This window comes from Cervus elaphus, chromosome 28 (assembly GCF_910594005.1).
Source record: "Cervus elaphus chromosome 28, mCerEla1.1, whole genome shotgun sequence".
In the NCBI taxonomy this organism is placed as follows: Eukaryota; Metazoa; Chordata; class Mammalia; order Artiodactyla; family Cervidae; genus Cervus; species Cervus elaphus.
In genome coordinates, this window is record NC_057842.1 from 41,761,547 (window position 1) to 41,775,481 (window position 13,935).

General features: G+C 44.4%; 1 protein-coding gene across 1 annotated transcript in view; it reads left to right on the forward strand.

Moving 5' to 3' along the window:
• The first annotated feature begins 4,896 nt into the window (after positions 1-4,896).
• The window catches only part of SLC22A16 (solute carrier family 22 member 16), a 31,524-nt gene continuing 22,485 nt past the window's right edge, over positions 4,897-13,935 (forward strand). Inside the window, exons 1-3 of the mRNA XM_043890443.1 lie at positions 4,897-5,052; positions 9,414-9,893; positions 13,356-13,473. Of these exons, the coding sequence (XP_043746378.1) occupies positions 5,000-5,052; positions 9,414-9,893; positions 13,356-13,473 (651 nt within the window). The 5' untranslated portion in view covers positions 4,897-4,999. The remainder of the gene's footprint in view (positions 5,053-9,413; positions 9,894-13,355; positions 13,474-13,935) is intronic.

The window sequence follows — 13,935 nt, forward strand, 5'->3', positions numbered from 1 at the left end:
GTATGGTAGTGGCACAAAGATAGAAATATAGATCAATAGAGCAAAGTAGAAAGCCCAGAGATGAATCCAAGCACCTATGGACACCTTATCTTTGACAAAGGAGGCAAAAATATACAATGGAGAATAGACAATCTCTTTAGCAAGTGGAGCTGGGAAAACTGGTCAACTACCTGTAAAAGAATGAAACTGGAACACTTTCTAACACCATGCACAAAAATAAACTCAAAATGGATTATAGATCTAAATGTAAGACCAGAAACTATAAAACTTCTAGAGGAAAACATAGGCAGAACACTCTCTGACATAAATCACAGCAAGATCCTCTATGACCCACCTCCCAGAGTAATGGAAATAAAAGCAAAAATAAGCAAATGAGACCTAATTAAACTTAAAAGCTTTTACACAATGAAGGAAACTATAAACAAGGTGAAAAGACTGCCTTCAGGATGGGAGAAAATAATAGCAAATGAAACAACTGACAAAGAATTAATCTCAAAAATATACAAGCAGCTCATGCAGCTCAATTCCAGAAAAATAAATGACCCAATCAAAAAATGGGCCAAAAAACTAAACAGACATTTCTCCAAAGAAGACATAAAGATGGCTAACAAACAAATGAAAAGATGCTCAACATCACTCATTACCAGAGAAATGCAAATCAAAACCGCAATGAGGTTATCATCTCATGCCAGTCAGAATGGCTGCCATCAAAAAGTCTACAAGCAAGAAATGCTGGAGAGAATGTGGAGAAAAGGGAACCCTCTTACACTGTTGGTGGGAATGCAAACTCCTACAGCCACTATGGAGAACAGTGTGGAGATTTGCCGGGGTCCAGCCCCAGCAGGATCCAGGGGGTACCTTCGGGATGAACGGCGTCGGCGAGAGAAGACACGAGAGACCAGCCTTGATAGGGCCAAGTCTGTGTTTTACTTTTTGACAACAGTTCTTATACCCTCACTCAGAACGTTTCCAAGGTACAAGATGCTTACTCATGCTTACACAGGATTAGTATTACATCAGTTTGTTTTTTAGGAAGAGCAGGATGTTTTCTGCTTTCTAATTCTATAGTAAATCTTAGCACATTTTCTTCTGGCCTTGGGGCCCATTAACATTTTATGCAGGTCAGGTGAATGTAAACCTATTTTCCGTTTCTGTGGTGACCTTAACTGAAAGGTAGCAGTCTCATGGGGCAACAGTACAGAGTAGAAGTATAACCTTGTTAACACAAAAATTAATCCTTCTGCAGAAGTTGTCAGTTGAGTTTTTCTAAGAAGTTTACCCCACACTGACTCTGCGACTTTGGTGAGGCAGCCCCTGCCTAGCACTCCTGGCTAATAATTAACAACCATTTCATTGTTACCACACTAGGGCTAAGCTCTTGTTTTTCTAGATCTATAACTATATTAACAATGGTTTCCACAGCACAAACTTAGCACATTAAAAGCAAAAACACAGCAAGCAAAACACAGCAAGCAAACGTCAACCCAATAACCACCTTTAGAATAAATTTTCTTATGTTTTCTAATAGGACTCCTTCACCCCCAAAAAGGCTCTACGTCTATTAGGGCCTTTATATGATCAGGTTTTTTATGCTATTTTATGATTAGGGTATTATAAGCATTCATGCATATTAGTACCAAGGGCATAAACGCATTTGCCAAACAAACTAAAATACCAGCAAAGGAGTTTAAATTAAAACACTCGTTTCACCCTGGATAATCTCATAAAATATCACCACCCGGGAAATTTATTGATTAAAGTTCTAAATTGATTCTTATTTGGGAAGAGATCGGGGAAGGCCTTCTGCCTGTGTCACAGAAATTAGGGAGTAGTCTATTGAAACAAGCATCAGAAAGACAGATAAAATTTTTAAGGTGAGCACCGGGGGCAGCTTTTTGGAATCCCTAAAAACCTGATCTGCCTTGCCTGTCAGGTTTTCCCCTCGTGACCTTGTCATGGGTGGAATCTCGTGAGCTGGCCTTTTCGAAATCCCTGAAAACCTGAATCGCCTTGCCTGTCAGGTTTTCTCCCTTATGACCTTGTCATGGGTAGGATCTCATGTGTTGGCTCCCGGCAGAGATTCCTTAAAAAAACTGGAAATAGAACTGCCATATGACCCAGCAATCCCATTGCTGGGCATACACACTGAGGAAACCAGAATTGAAACAGACGTGTACCCCAATGTTCATTGCAGCACTGTTTACAATAGCTAGGATATGGAAGCAACCTAGATGTCCATTGACAGATGAGTGGATAAGAAAACTGTGGTACATATACACAATGGAATATTACCCAGCTATTAAAAAGAATGCATTTGAGTTAGTTCTAATGAGGTAGATGAAACTGGAGCCCATTATACAGAGTGAAGTAAGTTGGAAAGAAAAACACCAATACAGTATATTAACGCATATATGTGAAATTTAGAAAGATGGTAATGATGACCCTATATGCAAGACAGCAAAAGAGACAAAAGTGTAAAAAACAGACTTTTGGACTCTGTGGGAGAATGCAAGCGTGGGATGATTTGAGAGAATATCATTGAAACATGTATATCACCATATGTAAAATAGATGACCAGTCCAAGTTTGATGCATGAAATAGGGCACTCAAAGCCAGTGCACTGGGATAACCCAGAGGGATGGAATGGGGAGGCAGGTGAGAAGAGAGTTCGGGACAGGGGAATACATGTACACCCGTGGCTGATTCATGTCGACGTGTGGCAAAAACCACCAAAATATTGTAATTAGCCTCCAATTAAAATAAATTAATTTTAAAAAGATAAGTGTTCTATGGGCAGAAACAGATCATAATACCTTCTATTCCTAGTTTGTTGAGTGTTTTTATTATGAAAGGGTGTTGGGGTTTTTGCCAAATGTTTTTTTTTGGTATCTATTGAGATGATTATATGGTTTTTCCTTTTTAGTTTGTTAGTTTGGTGAATTTTATTGATTGCTTTTTCAGGTGTTAAATGACTCTTGCTTTCTTGGGATAAACCTTACTTGATCATGATGTATTGTCCTTTTTATATATAGATGCATTCAATTTGCTAAAATTTTGTTAAGAATGTTTTATATCTATGCTCATGAGGTATATTGGTCTTTAGTTTTCTTATGTCTTTGCCTGGTTCTGGTATCCGGGTAATACTGGCTTATAGAATGAGTTGGGAGGTATTCCCTACTCTTCAGTTTTCTTGAAGAGTATGTGTGGGCAGAATAAGTATTGTTTTTTTCTTAAATGTTTGGGCCTGGGGTTTTCTTTGTGGGGAGTTTTAAATTATTTATTTATTTATTCATTTTTGCCTGTGCTGGGTGTTGACTGCAGCGCCTTGGGCTTTCCCTAGTTGCAGTGCAAGGTCTCCAGAACGCAAGGGCTCAGTAGCTGAGTCTTAGCTGTGGCTTAGCCCCACGGCATGTGGGATCTTAGTTCCCCTACCAGGGGCCTGAACCCATGTCTCCTGCTGCTGCTGCTGCTAAGTCACTTCAGTCGTGTCCGACTCTGTGCGACCTCATAGATGGCAGCCCACCAGGCTCCCCTGTCCCTGGGATTCTCCAGGCAACAACACTGGAGTGGGTTGCCATTTCCTTCTCCAATGCATGAAAGTGAAAAGTGAAAGTGAAGTCGCTCAGTCCTGTCCAATTCTTGCAGACCCCATGGACTGCAGCCTACCAGGCACCTCTGTCCATGGGATTTTCCAGGCAAGAGTTCTGGAGTGGGGTGCCATTGCCTCATGTCTCCTGCATTGGAAGGCACATTCTCAACCACTGGACCACCAGAGAAGTCCCTGAAGGAAGGTTTTCAACTACACACACAATTTCTCTAGTAAACACAGAGCTGTTTTGGTTGTCTTTTTTTTTTTTTCCTTGAGTGGGTGTTTGAAGTTTGTGTCTTTCTAGGAATTCGTCCTTTTTTTATCTGTTGTGCTATTTCTATTTGCTGCAATCAGAACAGCAGAGCCATTTCTCCATAGCTCTCCCAGTCCCCAACTCCCCCCTAACTTTTCCAGGTAAATCTCCTTTCGTGCTTTGAAACAATATAGGGTCTTGACTGGGCCCTGTGGTTCCCATCTTTCCCTCCTAGGGTCAGCTTTTGCCCAAACTTCTCACTCTCACTCTCTCCCCCTCTCCCCACCACTTGAACCTCCCCAGCAACCTTTCCAACCATAAGACTTTCTAGTTAGCAAGAATCTACCTAATTATAAAAAATCCATTCCAAATTGCTTATTATTTAATGGATTAATCATTCCAGTAGTGTTTGCATTTCAAAAGAAAATAGAATTATTCACAGCAAAAATAAATCTTTAATGGTGTTATTTCCGGCTCTGTGGCAAGTCGGTGAGGGAAGTCCTTCGGGTGATGGGCTTTCCTCTCTTTCAAATCCTCTTCTGGTGTAAGTTTGCTGTTTTCACTATTCTGCTTGTTTCTACCCGGGAGTTGCCTTTGCCCTTCGGTTAGTACAAGATGTTTCACACAGCTCTGCAAGATCCTGCCACTTCTCAGGGTCATCAGAATCCATTCTTTGTGCCCTGCTCTTGTAGCCCTCAAACGGGTGGACTTCTCTGAGAAAACGATGTTTGTGCCCAAGAGTGGAGTCTGTGTTCCCCACCTCGGGCTGCCGGGTGGATCACCCTTCTTAGGCACCGGCGCGCCCCTCGAGAGCGGCGACCGAGACGGACGCGGTGTCGAGGGTCTGATGGGGCGGCTGGGAGGGCGCGGGAAGTGGCGGGGCTTGGGATGGGCGCACCGTGCCACCGCGGGCTCCGGGAGCACGGCGCGCCGCGCAAGAGGCCGCGGCGGCGGGGACTCGCTAGAGGGGAAGAGAGAAGAACAGAGCCTGGCCCCGCGCGCGGCTCGAGCCCTTTGACGCGCGGGAGACGCCAAAGGGGGGCCGGGCGGGCCGGCGGGGGCCGGGCGGGGCGGGGCAGGGCACCGCTGTGCCCGCAGTCCCCGGCACTGGGCGAGCTTCGCGCGTCCCGCTTCGGAGCGTGGTGCACGGCGGCACCATGGGGTCCACCAACTTGGAGCCGATTTTTGACAGCGTGGGGCACTTCGGCAGGTAGGGAGATGGGGTAGGGGTGGGGAGGGAGGACGGTGCCGGGGGAGCCGGAGCCACGTGGGTGGAGGCGCCGGTGGGGTCTGTTTCTTTCCGTTGCGGTGGGGTTCTTGCTCGCGCAGAGCTCTCGATCCGAACACATCTCCCCACCCCTCCTTTCCGGGAAAAGTCCGGAGGCCTGGGTCCTGACTCCTGGCCCTGGACGGATCCTCTCGAACTCTGGCGGCCGGACGCCCCCAGAGTGAGCAGGGGGCGCTGGGGGCTCGCTTCAGGCTCGCTTCTGGAGTGGTGAGTGCGGGGTCCCCCGGCGCGCCCTCTGCCGGTGCCGAAGTCCGAAGCCCCAGCTGCAGAGGCCAGGTCACAGGAGGAACGCTTGTTCTTGGCAGCTAATCTGCCAAATGGGCTCCTCTTTCATTTCCCCAGATGACTGCTGTCCCGCCCAAACCGTGGTAGAGTCTCCTTCAGTACCTGGCAGGTATTGAATTGTTCTAGGAACAACTGTTTAAAGTTTGTTCCTTCTTTTTCTGTGTGTGTGTGTGTGTGTGTTTTCGGTTTATGGAAACCTAATATGTGCCAACTACACAGTGTGGAATCTTACAAAGGGGTGGGGATGAATCCTTATTTTAATGATTGGGAAACTGAGGCTGGGTCAAGGACCCACAGCTACTGCAGGGTGGGACCTAGGTTTAACCTTTGTATGATTGTCACCCTCTTTTCATTTGTCAAATTAATTTTAAAAATTTAAAGTGTATTCATTCATTTATTTATTCATTCATTCGTGGAGAAATACTACCTTGACCCAGGACGTTTTAGAAGAAGGGGTAGCTGGGCGAGAAGCCATAGAAAGTGTGGATCCAGAGGTTTGGGGCTCAGTCTGAATCCTGGCCTGCCACTCACTGCTAAGTTGACCCTGGGAATACTGTGTCTCAGTTTCCTATGCGCAAAATGAGAATTATAATCATTCCTGCCTTTAGCTCCCTTCCAGGCTTGTGATGAAGAGACGATGATGTGCTGTTCTCCAGGGTGAAAAGTTGCACAGATGTTGGTTATGATTCCCAGTATCCACAAGAAAGGAGTGGTGAAGTAGGCCGGGAAGGGGCGGGAGGCCCCAACTCTCCCCTACTTCCTCCTGATCCCTGCCTTACTGAATGCTCAGTTGTGCCCGGCTCTGTCCTAAGTTCTTTGTACATGTTACCTTCTTTAACCTTCACTGCAGCCCTTTGAGACTAGTGGTAATCACTCTCATTTTACACATGAGGAAACCAGGTCTTGCACCTAAATCACAAATCTCTTAGTAGCAGAGCAGAATTCGGTGTCATTGGATGTCCATTGGCCTCCACAGCCCATGCTGTCAACTAGGATGCTGTCTTGAGTGCAACCCTGGGACTCAGCCAGGTCCTTCATTTATTATCTCATCTTATCTTCCTTGAAGCAGAATAGCATAGGGATTACAAAATCAGCTCTGGGAATGGATGTCCGAGTTCCAATCCTGGCTTACCAAGTATTAACTATGTGTGGTCTTGAGCATTTGACTTAGCACTTACTCATCTGTAAAATGGGGGTAATAATAGTACTGCACATGTTTGTTATAAGGACTCCACATGAAGCTCTCATTTCATCCTCATGATAACCTTATGAGGTAGTAGTTACTAATGCCATTCTTTCCCCAGGTATTTTAGGGATTAGTCACCATACTTAGGAGCTGTAACAAAGAGACCCCTCAATTGGATTTTGTCTCTGGCAACTGTCCAGGGTAGGTTTGCTCCATGCTGTCGTCCAGGGACCCAAGAGGGTGAGGCAACTCCACCATCCACAGCATCTGGGGCAGCTGCTCCGTGTCCTCACCCACATGGTCAGATGTGGCTCGGTGTGGTGGGAGAAAGGGAGAATGGATCTGGGGAGACAGCCCTTAGCCAGTCACAGTAGCATATGCAAAATCTTATCATTCTGGAAGTTATCAAGAAATCGTGACTATTATTGTTACCTGAGTCCCCATTCTGGTAGGAAAGGTAGATTGTGAAAGCTACTTATAGGAAGGAAAAGGGTAACATGTCCATGCTTACAGCAGAAGGTGAATATAGTGTGACCATATCATAGTGGCCCATATTTTCTCTGGCATTCACTCTCATTGTTCTCTCTATTGTCTGTAAATAGAGAGGGAGGTTATTGTGTATTGTTATCTAGTCTTAAGGAAACCTAGTGACAGTGTTAAGTAGAAAGGCCTAATTGTCTCTCATTTCTCATTGGTCATTTCTAAGGTGAGGAAACACTGTCCAAATCACCTTTAAAAGAGGAAAGCAGAACGCCTAAGAAGAATTAGGTGTTGTTCAATACAAAATACAAGTTTGTATTGAAGTTACAAAAACTTCATGGTTTAAGCCCAATGTCAGAGGGAATTGAGGAAACTGAGATTCAGGAATTGTGTTGGGGGAACTGAGAGCCTGGATCTCTGAGTTATTTTGGAATAAAGATAGAGTTTAAAATTTCAGAGCTGGAACGGTGAGCCTTGTGGCTGACTTAGATGTATGGGTATAGGTGGTGGTGTTTTTTTTTGTTTTTGTTTTTCTGTCAGTATATGACCCTTTTAGGCTCTTTTTTTGACTTCACCTTATGAACATCATAGTATCTAACACTTACATGTACCTACAGGATGCCATAATGCTTTACATGTAGTAACTCTACATTCCCATAACAACTCATTTTTCAGATGAGAAAAGATCCTTACATAAAGGGTAAGGATCTTGTCCAAAAGACCCAGGTGGTAAGTAACCAGAGACAAGCTTCAGACCTTGGTAGTCTGGTTCCGGAGTCCATGCTCTTAACCACAGTGGTATAACACTAGTTATGTTTTATTATGGGCTACCCAGATAGTGCTAGTGGTAAAGAACCTGCCTGCCAATGTAGGAGGCATAAGAGACACAGGTTCAATCCCTAGGTGGGGAAGATACTGAAGGAGGGCATGGCAGTCCACTCCAGTATTCTTGCCTAGAGAATCCCCATGGACAGAGGAGCCTGGCAGGCTACAGTCCGCGGGGTCACAAAGAGTTAGACACAACTGAGCGATTTAGCACACACGCAAGCATGTTTTATTATATAGAATGATATCAATCTAGGACTGAATGTAATTTTCTTTACCTGTCACCCAGATAGCATAGGTCTGTTTCCTGGAGGTTCTGGTCATCTTTTCTTTTACTTACCTCTGGTTTTCCTGTCAATTCTTTTTTCACTAGTGTTTCTCTTGGCTGTGGGCATAGTGTTATGTTGTGTCTAAGTCTGTTGTTCTGAAGGAGCCTTGGGCTGGGTAGACACTTGGTGGACAGCAATCTTTATAAGGGAGAAAATGATTTGTTAGAATGCTGGACACCTAAGGAAGTAGGATTTTGTTTTTTTGAGGAAGTTATCCTTGTGACTTCCTGGTGGCTCAGCTGGTAAAGAATCGTCCTGCAATGCGGGAGACCTGGGCTCGATCCCTGGGTCGGGAAGATCCCCTGGAGAAGGGAATGGCAACCCACTCCAGTATTCTTGCCTGGAAAATTCCATGGACAGAGGAGCCTTTTGGAATACAGTCCATGGAGTCTCAAAGAGTCAGACATGACTGAGAGATTAAGCCCAGCACATCCTTGTAAGGAAAAGGGAAATCTGAACTGAAAGTGTGCTTAAGACCTTCTCAGCACCTGTGGGCAGGGCAGAGAAGACAGATCCTAGCTTCAGAGGCCTGCCAGGGGAGGTGCTCTGTTGGGGGGACTGGGTGTGAATGGAGAACATGAATAGAGAACTTGTGCGACTCTATGGAAAAAACTAGTGACAACCGTGGGGTTCAGGCTGGCTGGGGAAGGAGTGAGGCCAGGAAGCTGGCAGTAAACTAGAGAACCTGGTGGGAGCCAAAGGCTGGAGCCCCGAACAGTGCAGAAGATGGGGTCAGTGGGAGGGACGGGGGAGCTGGGAGGATGGGAAGCTGTGGTCAGAGAATGTGAGTTTTGCAGCAGTGGAGCCTCTCCAGGTGATGAGACTACTTAGGTACCAAACCCAAAGGCCTCCAGGGGCAGGTAGGTAAACTTCACACTAACAAAATCTGTCTGCTCTTTGTGGGGACTGTGTCGAGTTTGAGCACTGGAATTTGTGGAGTGGGGAGGAGTCGAAGTATAAAAACGTATGTCATATATGATGTATGTTACCTTCTCAGTCATCATAGGGTTGTCATTATGGGATGTCTCTTAGGTCCCTAACAGGATTTGGTTGTGTTTATCCCTTTATTCAAGCTAAGCATAATGGAGACCCTTCATGTTTGCTTATGTCCTTTTTTTTTTTTTTTTTAGCCCACAGGTCAGCTATAATAACTTGTTTCTTTTCCTCTCTCTTTGCAGATACCAAATATTCCTCTATTTTATATGTGCCTTCCAGAACATCTCTTGTGGTATCCACTACTTGGCTTCTGTGTTCTTGTCAGTGTCCCCCCAGCATACCTGCAGGCCCCCAGGCAACGTGAGTCAGGCGCTTTTCCAAGACCTCTCTACCTGGCAGTTGGAGGATATCTGGACCCAGTTCTCCGTCGGCCGTGAGGATTACATCCTCGTGGAGCTGCAGAACGGGGAGATCTGGGAGCTGACCAGCTGTCAGAGGTCCCGGAGGGATGGCCAGTCGAGTCTGGACTATCAGTACAGCGGCCAGAAGAGCAGCTTCCCTTGCTTGGACGGCTACATCTACGACCGGAGCAAGTGGCTCAGCACCGTGGTGACCCAGTGGGATCTGGTGTGTAACCGAGAGTGGTTCGGAAGGCTGATCCAGCCCACGTTTATGTTTGGAGTCCTTCTGGGAGCAGTCATCTTTGGCTACCTCTCCGACAGGTAACATGAAGTTTTTTTGTATTGTTTCATCCATCAGTGTAGGGTTCGTTTTCCTGTCTCATTGTCTTAGGGGACTGGGAATTATGTTCAAAACTTTAGTCATTATCATACTTCCTGTCTAAATATGTACTTCTTTGCTGATCTGTTATTTAGGGACACAAAATAACATTAAGGGGATGGGTTCTGCAGACAGTGCGCCTGTGTTCTGCCATTTATTCGCTGTGGACCTTGGCACATTGCCTGACCTGCATTTCAGAATCTTGTAAGCTGGCAATGAAAATAACTACACTCATCTCAGAGGATTATTGCAAAATTAACACCAAAAAAGTACCTTGGACATATAACCACTCAGTAGCTATTGGTTATTACTTTGAATTTTTTTTCTTTAAATAGACTTGCTTTTTAGGAGGATAGTCTGGCTCTATGCAGTGATATCTATGAAATTGTGTGATGTGCCAACCAAATTTTAAAAAAAATATACTTTAAAATGAACATATAACTCTTAAAACAAGGCAGAGTTCATCTGTGTATGGACATGGACCACACTTTTAGTGCCTGTCCCAGAGCACAGAGATAAACTTATTTATTTGGCCCCATAGTTGTGAATTTTATAGGCATGTCCTGGGCACTGGGAGCCTAAAGACAACTACTTAGGTCAGAAATCCCTGCTCTCAGTGTGTGCTAGTCACATGGGACCAGCAAACACATCGAAAGAAAAATTATAGGGCTTTGTTGTGTCTGGGGCCACATTAGAAGTGAAGGCCATGGAGACAAAGACTATGGAAGCCTAAAGGGAGGAGGACTTAGGTCTTTCCCCCCACCTCCCACATCCCCTCCAGGAGGTGGGGCTTGAATAATGCAATTGCAACAGAAGTGGAGTCTATTAGTAAAATAGTTATTATTTGGTGACTGAAGTTACCATTTCAGTGTTTAAGAATCTTCTGCTTCATAAACTTCCTGGGAAGGATGGAAGTTGGGTTGTCAGTGGGGAGAGGAGCAAAACAGGAGTTGAGGAAGTAGATACTCCCTTTTGGAAAGTCCGTCAGATGCAAGGTGGCTACAGGAGTGATGGGGATCCAGAGAAGGTTCTTGTCTTTGGCTGGAAGAGATTTCAACTGAAAGGGAGGAGTCAGAGGAGTGGGAGGGATAGAGGGAAAAGAAGTAATTGGTAGAATAAGGCCTCAGAGGAGATGGGAAGAGACATGATCCAATACAAAGATTGCAAAATGGTATTTGAAGAGAAAAGGGTGTGTGTCTCTGGACAGAAGGGAAAAAAAAGGCTGCAGGCAGATGCAGGTCGTGTTGGCAGCTGGGCAGAGCAGGAAATTGCAGAGCTTTCTCTTTGATGTTCTCTGTTCTCTGCTCATCATCAAGAGAGCTGCTCATCTGTTATAGAGAGTGAAAACGTTGTGGGTAGAAGAGGGATGGATGAAGATAGTTTATTTTATTTTTTATTTTTTTTTTATGAAGATAGTTTAAAATGACTTTCAGGGCTCAAATGAGATTGGGAAACCTTTATATGTAGGGCCAGCAATCCCTACTAGTGGCTGTGGGAGCAGAGCAGCCCAAGGCTGTGAACGTGATGGTTTCCAATTTGCTTACATACTCTCTGCTGCAATGGGCAAACCTGTTGTTTGGAATCTCAGGACTGTATTCTTTTGCCTTAAAATGATCTGTCAGGGACATCTCATAGGGAGAAAATATTTGCAACTCATATATCTAATGACAGTCTAGTATCTAGAATACATAAAAAAAACACTTATAACTCAACAATAAAAAGACAAATAACCCAATTCAAAAATGGACAAATGATTTGGATGGATGTTCTGCCAAAGAATATATACAAATGGCCAATAAGCACATATAAAAATGTTCAACATCAATAATCATTAGGGAAGTGTAAATCAATACTATAGTGAGATACCCCTGGTCACTAGAATGGCTGTAATCAAAAAGACAGACAATAACAAGTGTTGTCAATAACAAGTGTGGATGTGGAGAAATTGGTGGGATGGTAGAATTGGGGCAACCAGCCTGGGAAACAGTTTGGCAGCTCCTCAAAGTTAAGCATAAAGTTAGCATATGACCCAGCAATTCCACCCCTAGGTACATATCCAAGAGAATTGAAAATATAACTTGACATAAAATCTTGTTCACAAATGTTCATGGCAGCATTATTCATTATAGCCAAAAAAGTGGAAACAATGTCCAAATGTCCATCTAGGGATGAATGGATGAACAAAATGTGGTATAGCCATGCAATGGAATGTTGTGTGTTAGTCACGCAGTCACGTCTGACTCTTTTGTGACCCCCATGGACTGTAGACCACCAGGTTTCTCGGTCCATGGAATTCTCCAGGCAAGAATACAGGAGTGGGTTGCCATTCCCTTCTCCAATGAAATGTTATTTAGTCATTAAAAGGAATGAAGTACAGTAACATGGATGAACATTGAAAACATAATAGAATAAGTCAAGTCTTACAGTGTGCAACTCCATTTATGTAGAATGTCCAGAAGAGGCAACTCTATAAAGACAGAAAGTAGACTGTGGCTGTCAGGGGACAGAGGGAACAGAGAATAAGAAATGATGATTCCTGGGTGCAGAGTTTCTTTTTGGAGGGATGAAAATGTCTTGGAACCAGATAGTGATGAGTTGCACAACTCTGTGAATCCACTAAAAAGCCACTGAATTGTATACTTTAACTCTGTGGTCCCCAGCCTTCTTGACATCAGGGACTGGTTTCATGGAAGACAATTTTTCCATGGACCGGGGCAGGTGGGGGATGGCTTCAGGATGATTCAAGCGCATTAAGTTTATTGTGCACTTTATTTCTATTCTAATGCTGCTGCTGATCTGATTTGACAGGAGGTACAAGTCTGTGGCCTGGAGGTTGGGGATCCCTGCTTTAAAAGATTGGATTTTATATCATGTGAATTACATCTCATTTTTTAAATCTGCAGGCATGTAATTGTTATTTGTTTGACTTTTAAAGAAGAAACTGCCCTTCCCAATTATGAAAATATAGGCCAAGTAGGCAACTTATTTTACTAGCAGAATGTCTAGACTTCTGTTTTTAGAGGGGCTTATTAAGAGTTGCCTCCCCCTTGGTGGGCAGAGCCAGCCCAACAGGGAAGATGATCCAACAGGTGACAGAGCAGGTCCTGACAGGGAAATAACAGATCCTCCCTCTCCTTCCTCCTAGTCCCAGGTTAGGAGGTTCTCTGGGGACCACCCAGAGTGACCGTGTGTGTATATTAGCAGCTCAGGTGGAGACTTGGCCACCGAAAATCTGGCCTTTTGAAAAAATTGTGTATTAACCCATGATTTACCCAAAATAAGTAAGTCAGATACATAAGCTACTAAAAATATACGTGAAATTTATCTTTCTTGAATTAGAGTGGATGTTTTAAACTGTTGCAGCCACACCTTGCTCCTTCCACTGTGTGATTCTTATTTTTCAGGGCAGGAAGACGACTTGTCTTGTGGGCCACAAGCACCGGTGTATTTTTGTTTGGCATAGCGGCGGCATTCACATTTGATTATTACAGCTTCATAGTCGCACGCTTTCTTCTTGCTATCGTGAGTTGGGTTGTTGTTGGGGTTTCTGTTTGTTTGTTTTTGCCTCTTTAATTCCACTGCAGTGTTTTTATATTAAACCTTAACTCTCTTAGTTGTGCTCATTTAGAATCTAGTGAGATAGAGATCAAGGACTAATCTTTGTTCAATGCCCAAGTGTTTCTGCAGCATATTAGTGCCCTATGCTTAGAATGGAAGCTGTTACATGAAAAATTGTTGCTTAGTAGGCTGAAACTTTTCATTTGACTCTGTGCCTGACCTGTGATCCACATTCCACCATTACTAGCAGCAGGGATCTGTGAGACGTCCCTTCCAGTTGGCATTTTACTGGGGATTCTGGCCAATTGTTGCTGTTTAGTTGCTTAGTTGTGTATGACTCTTTTGCAACTCCATGAACTGCAGCCCGCCAGGCTCCTCTGTCCATGAGAATCCCATGGATTCTCCAGGCAAGAATACTGGAGTGGA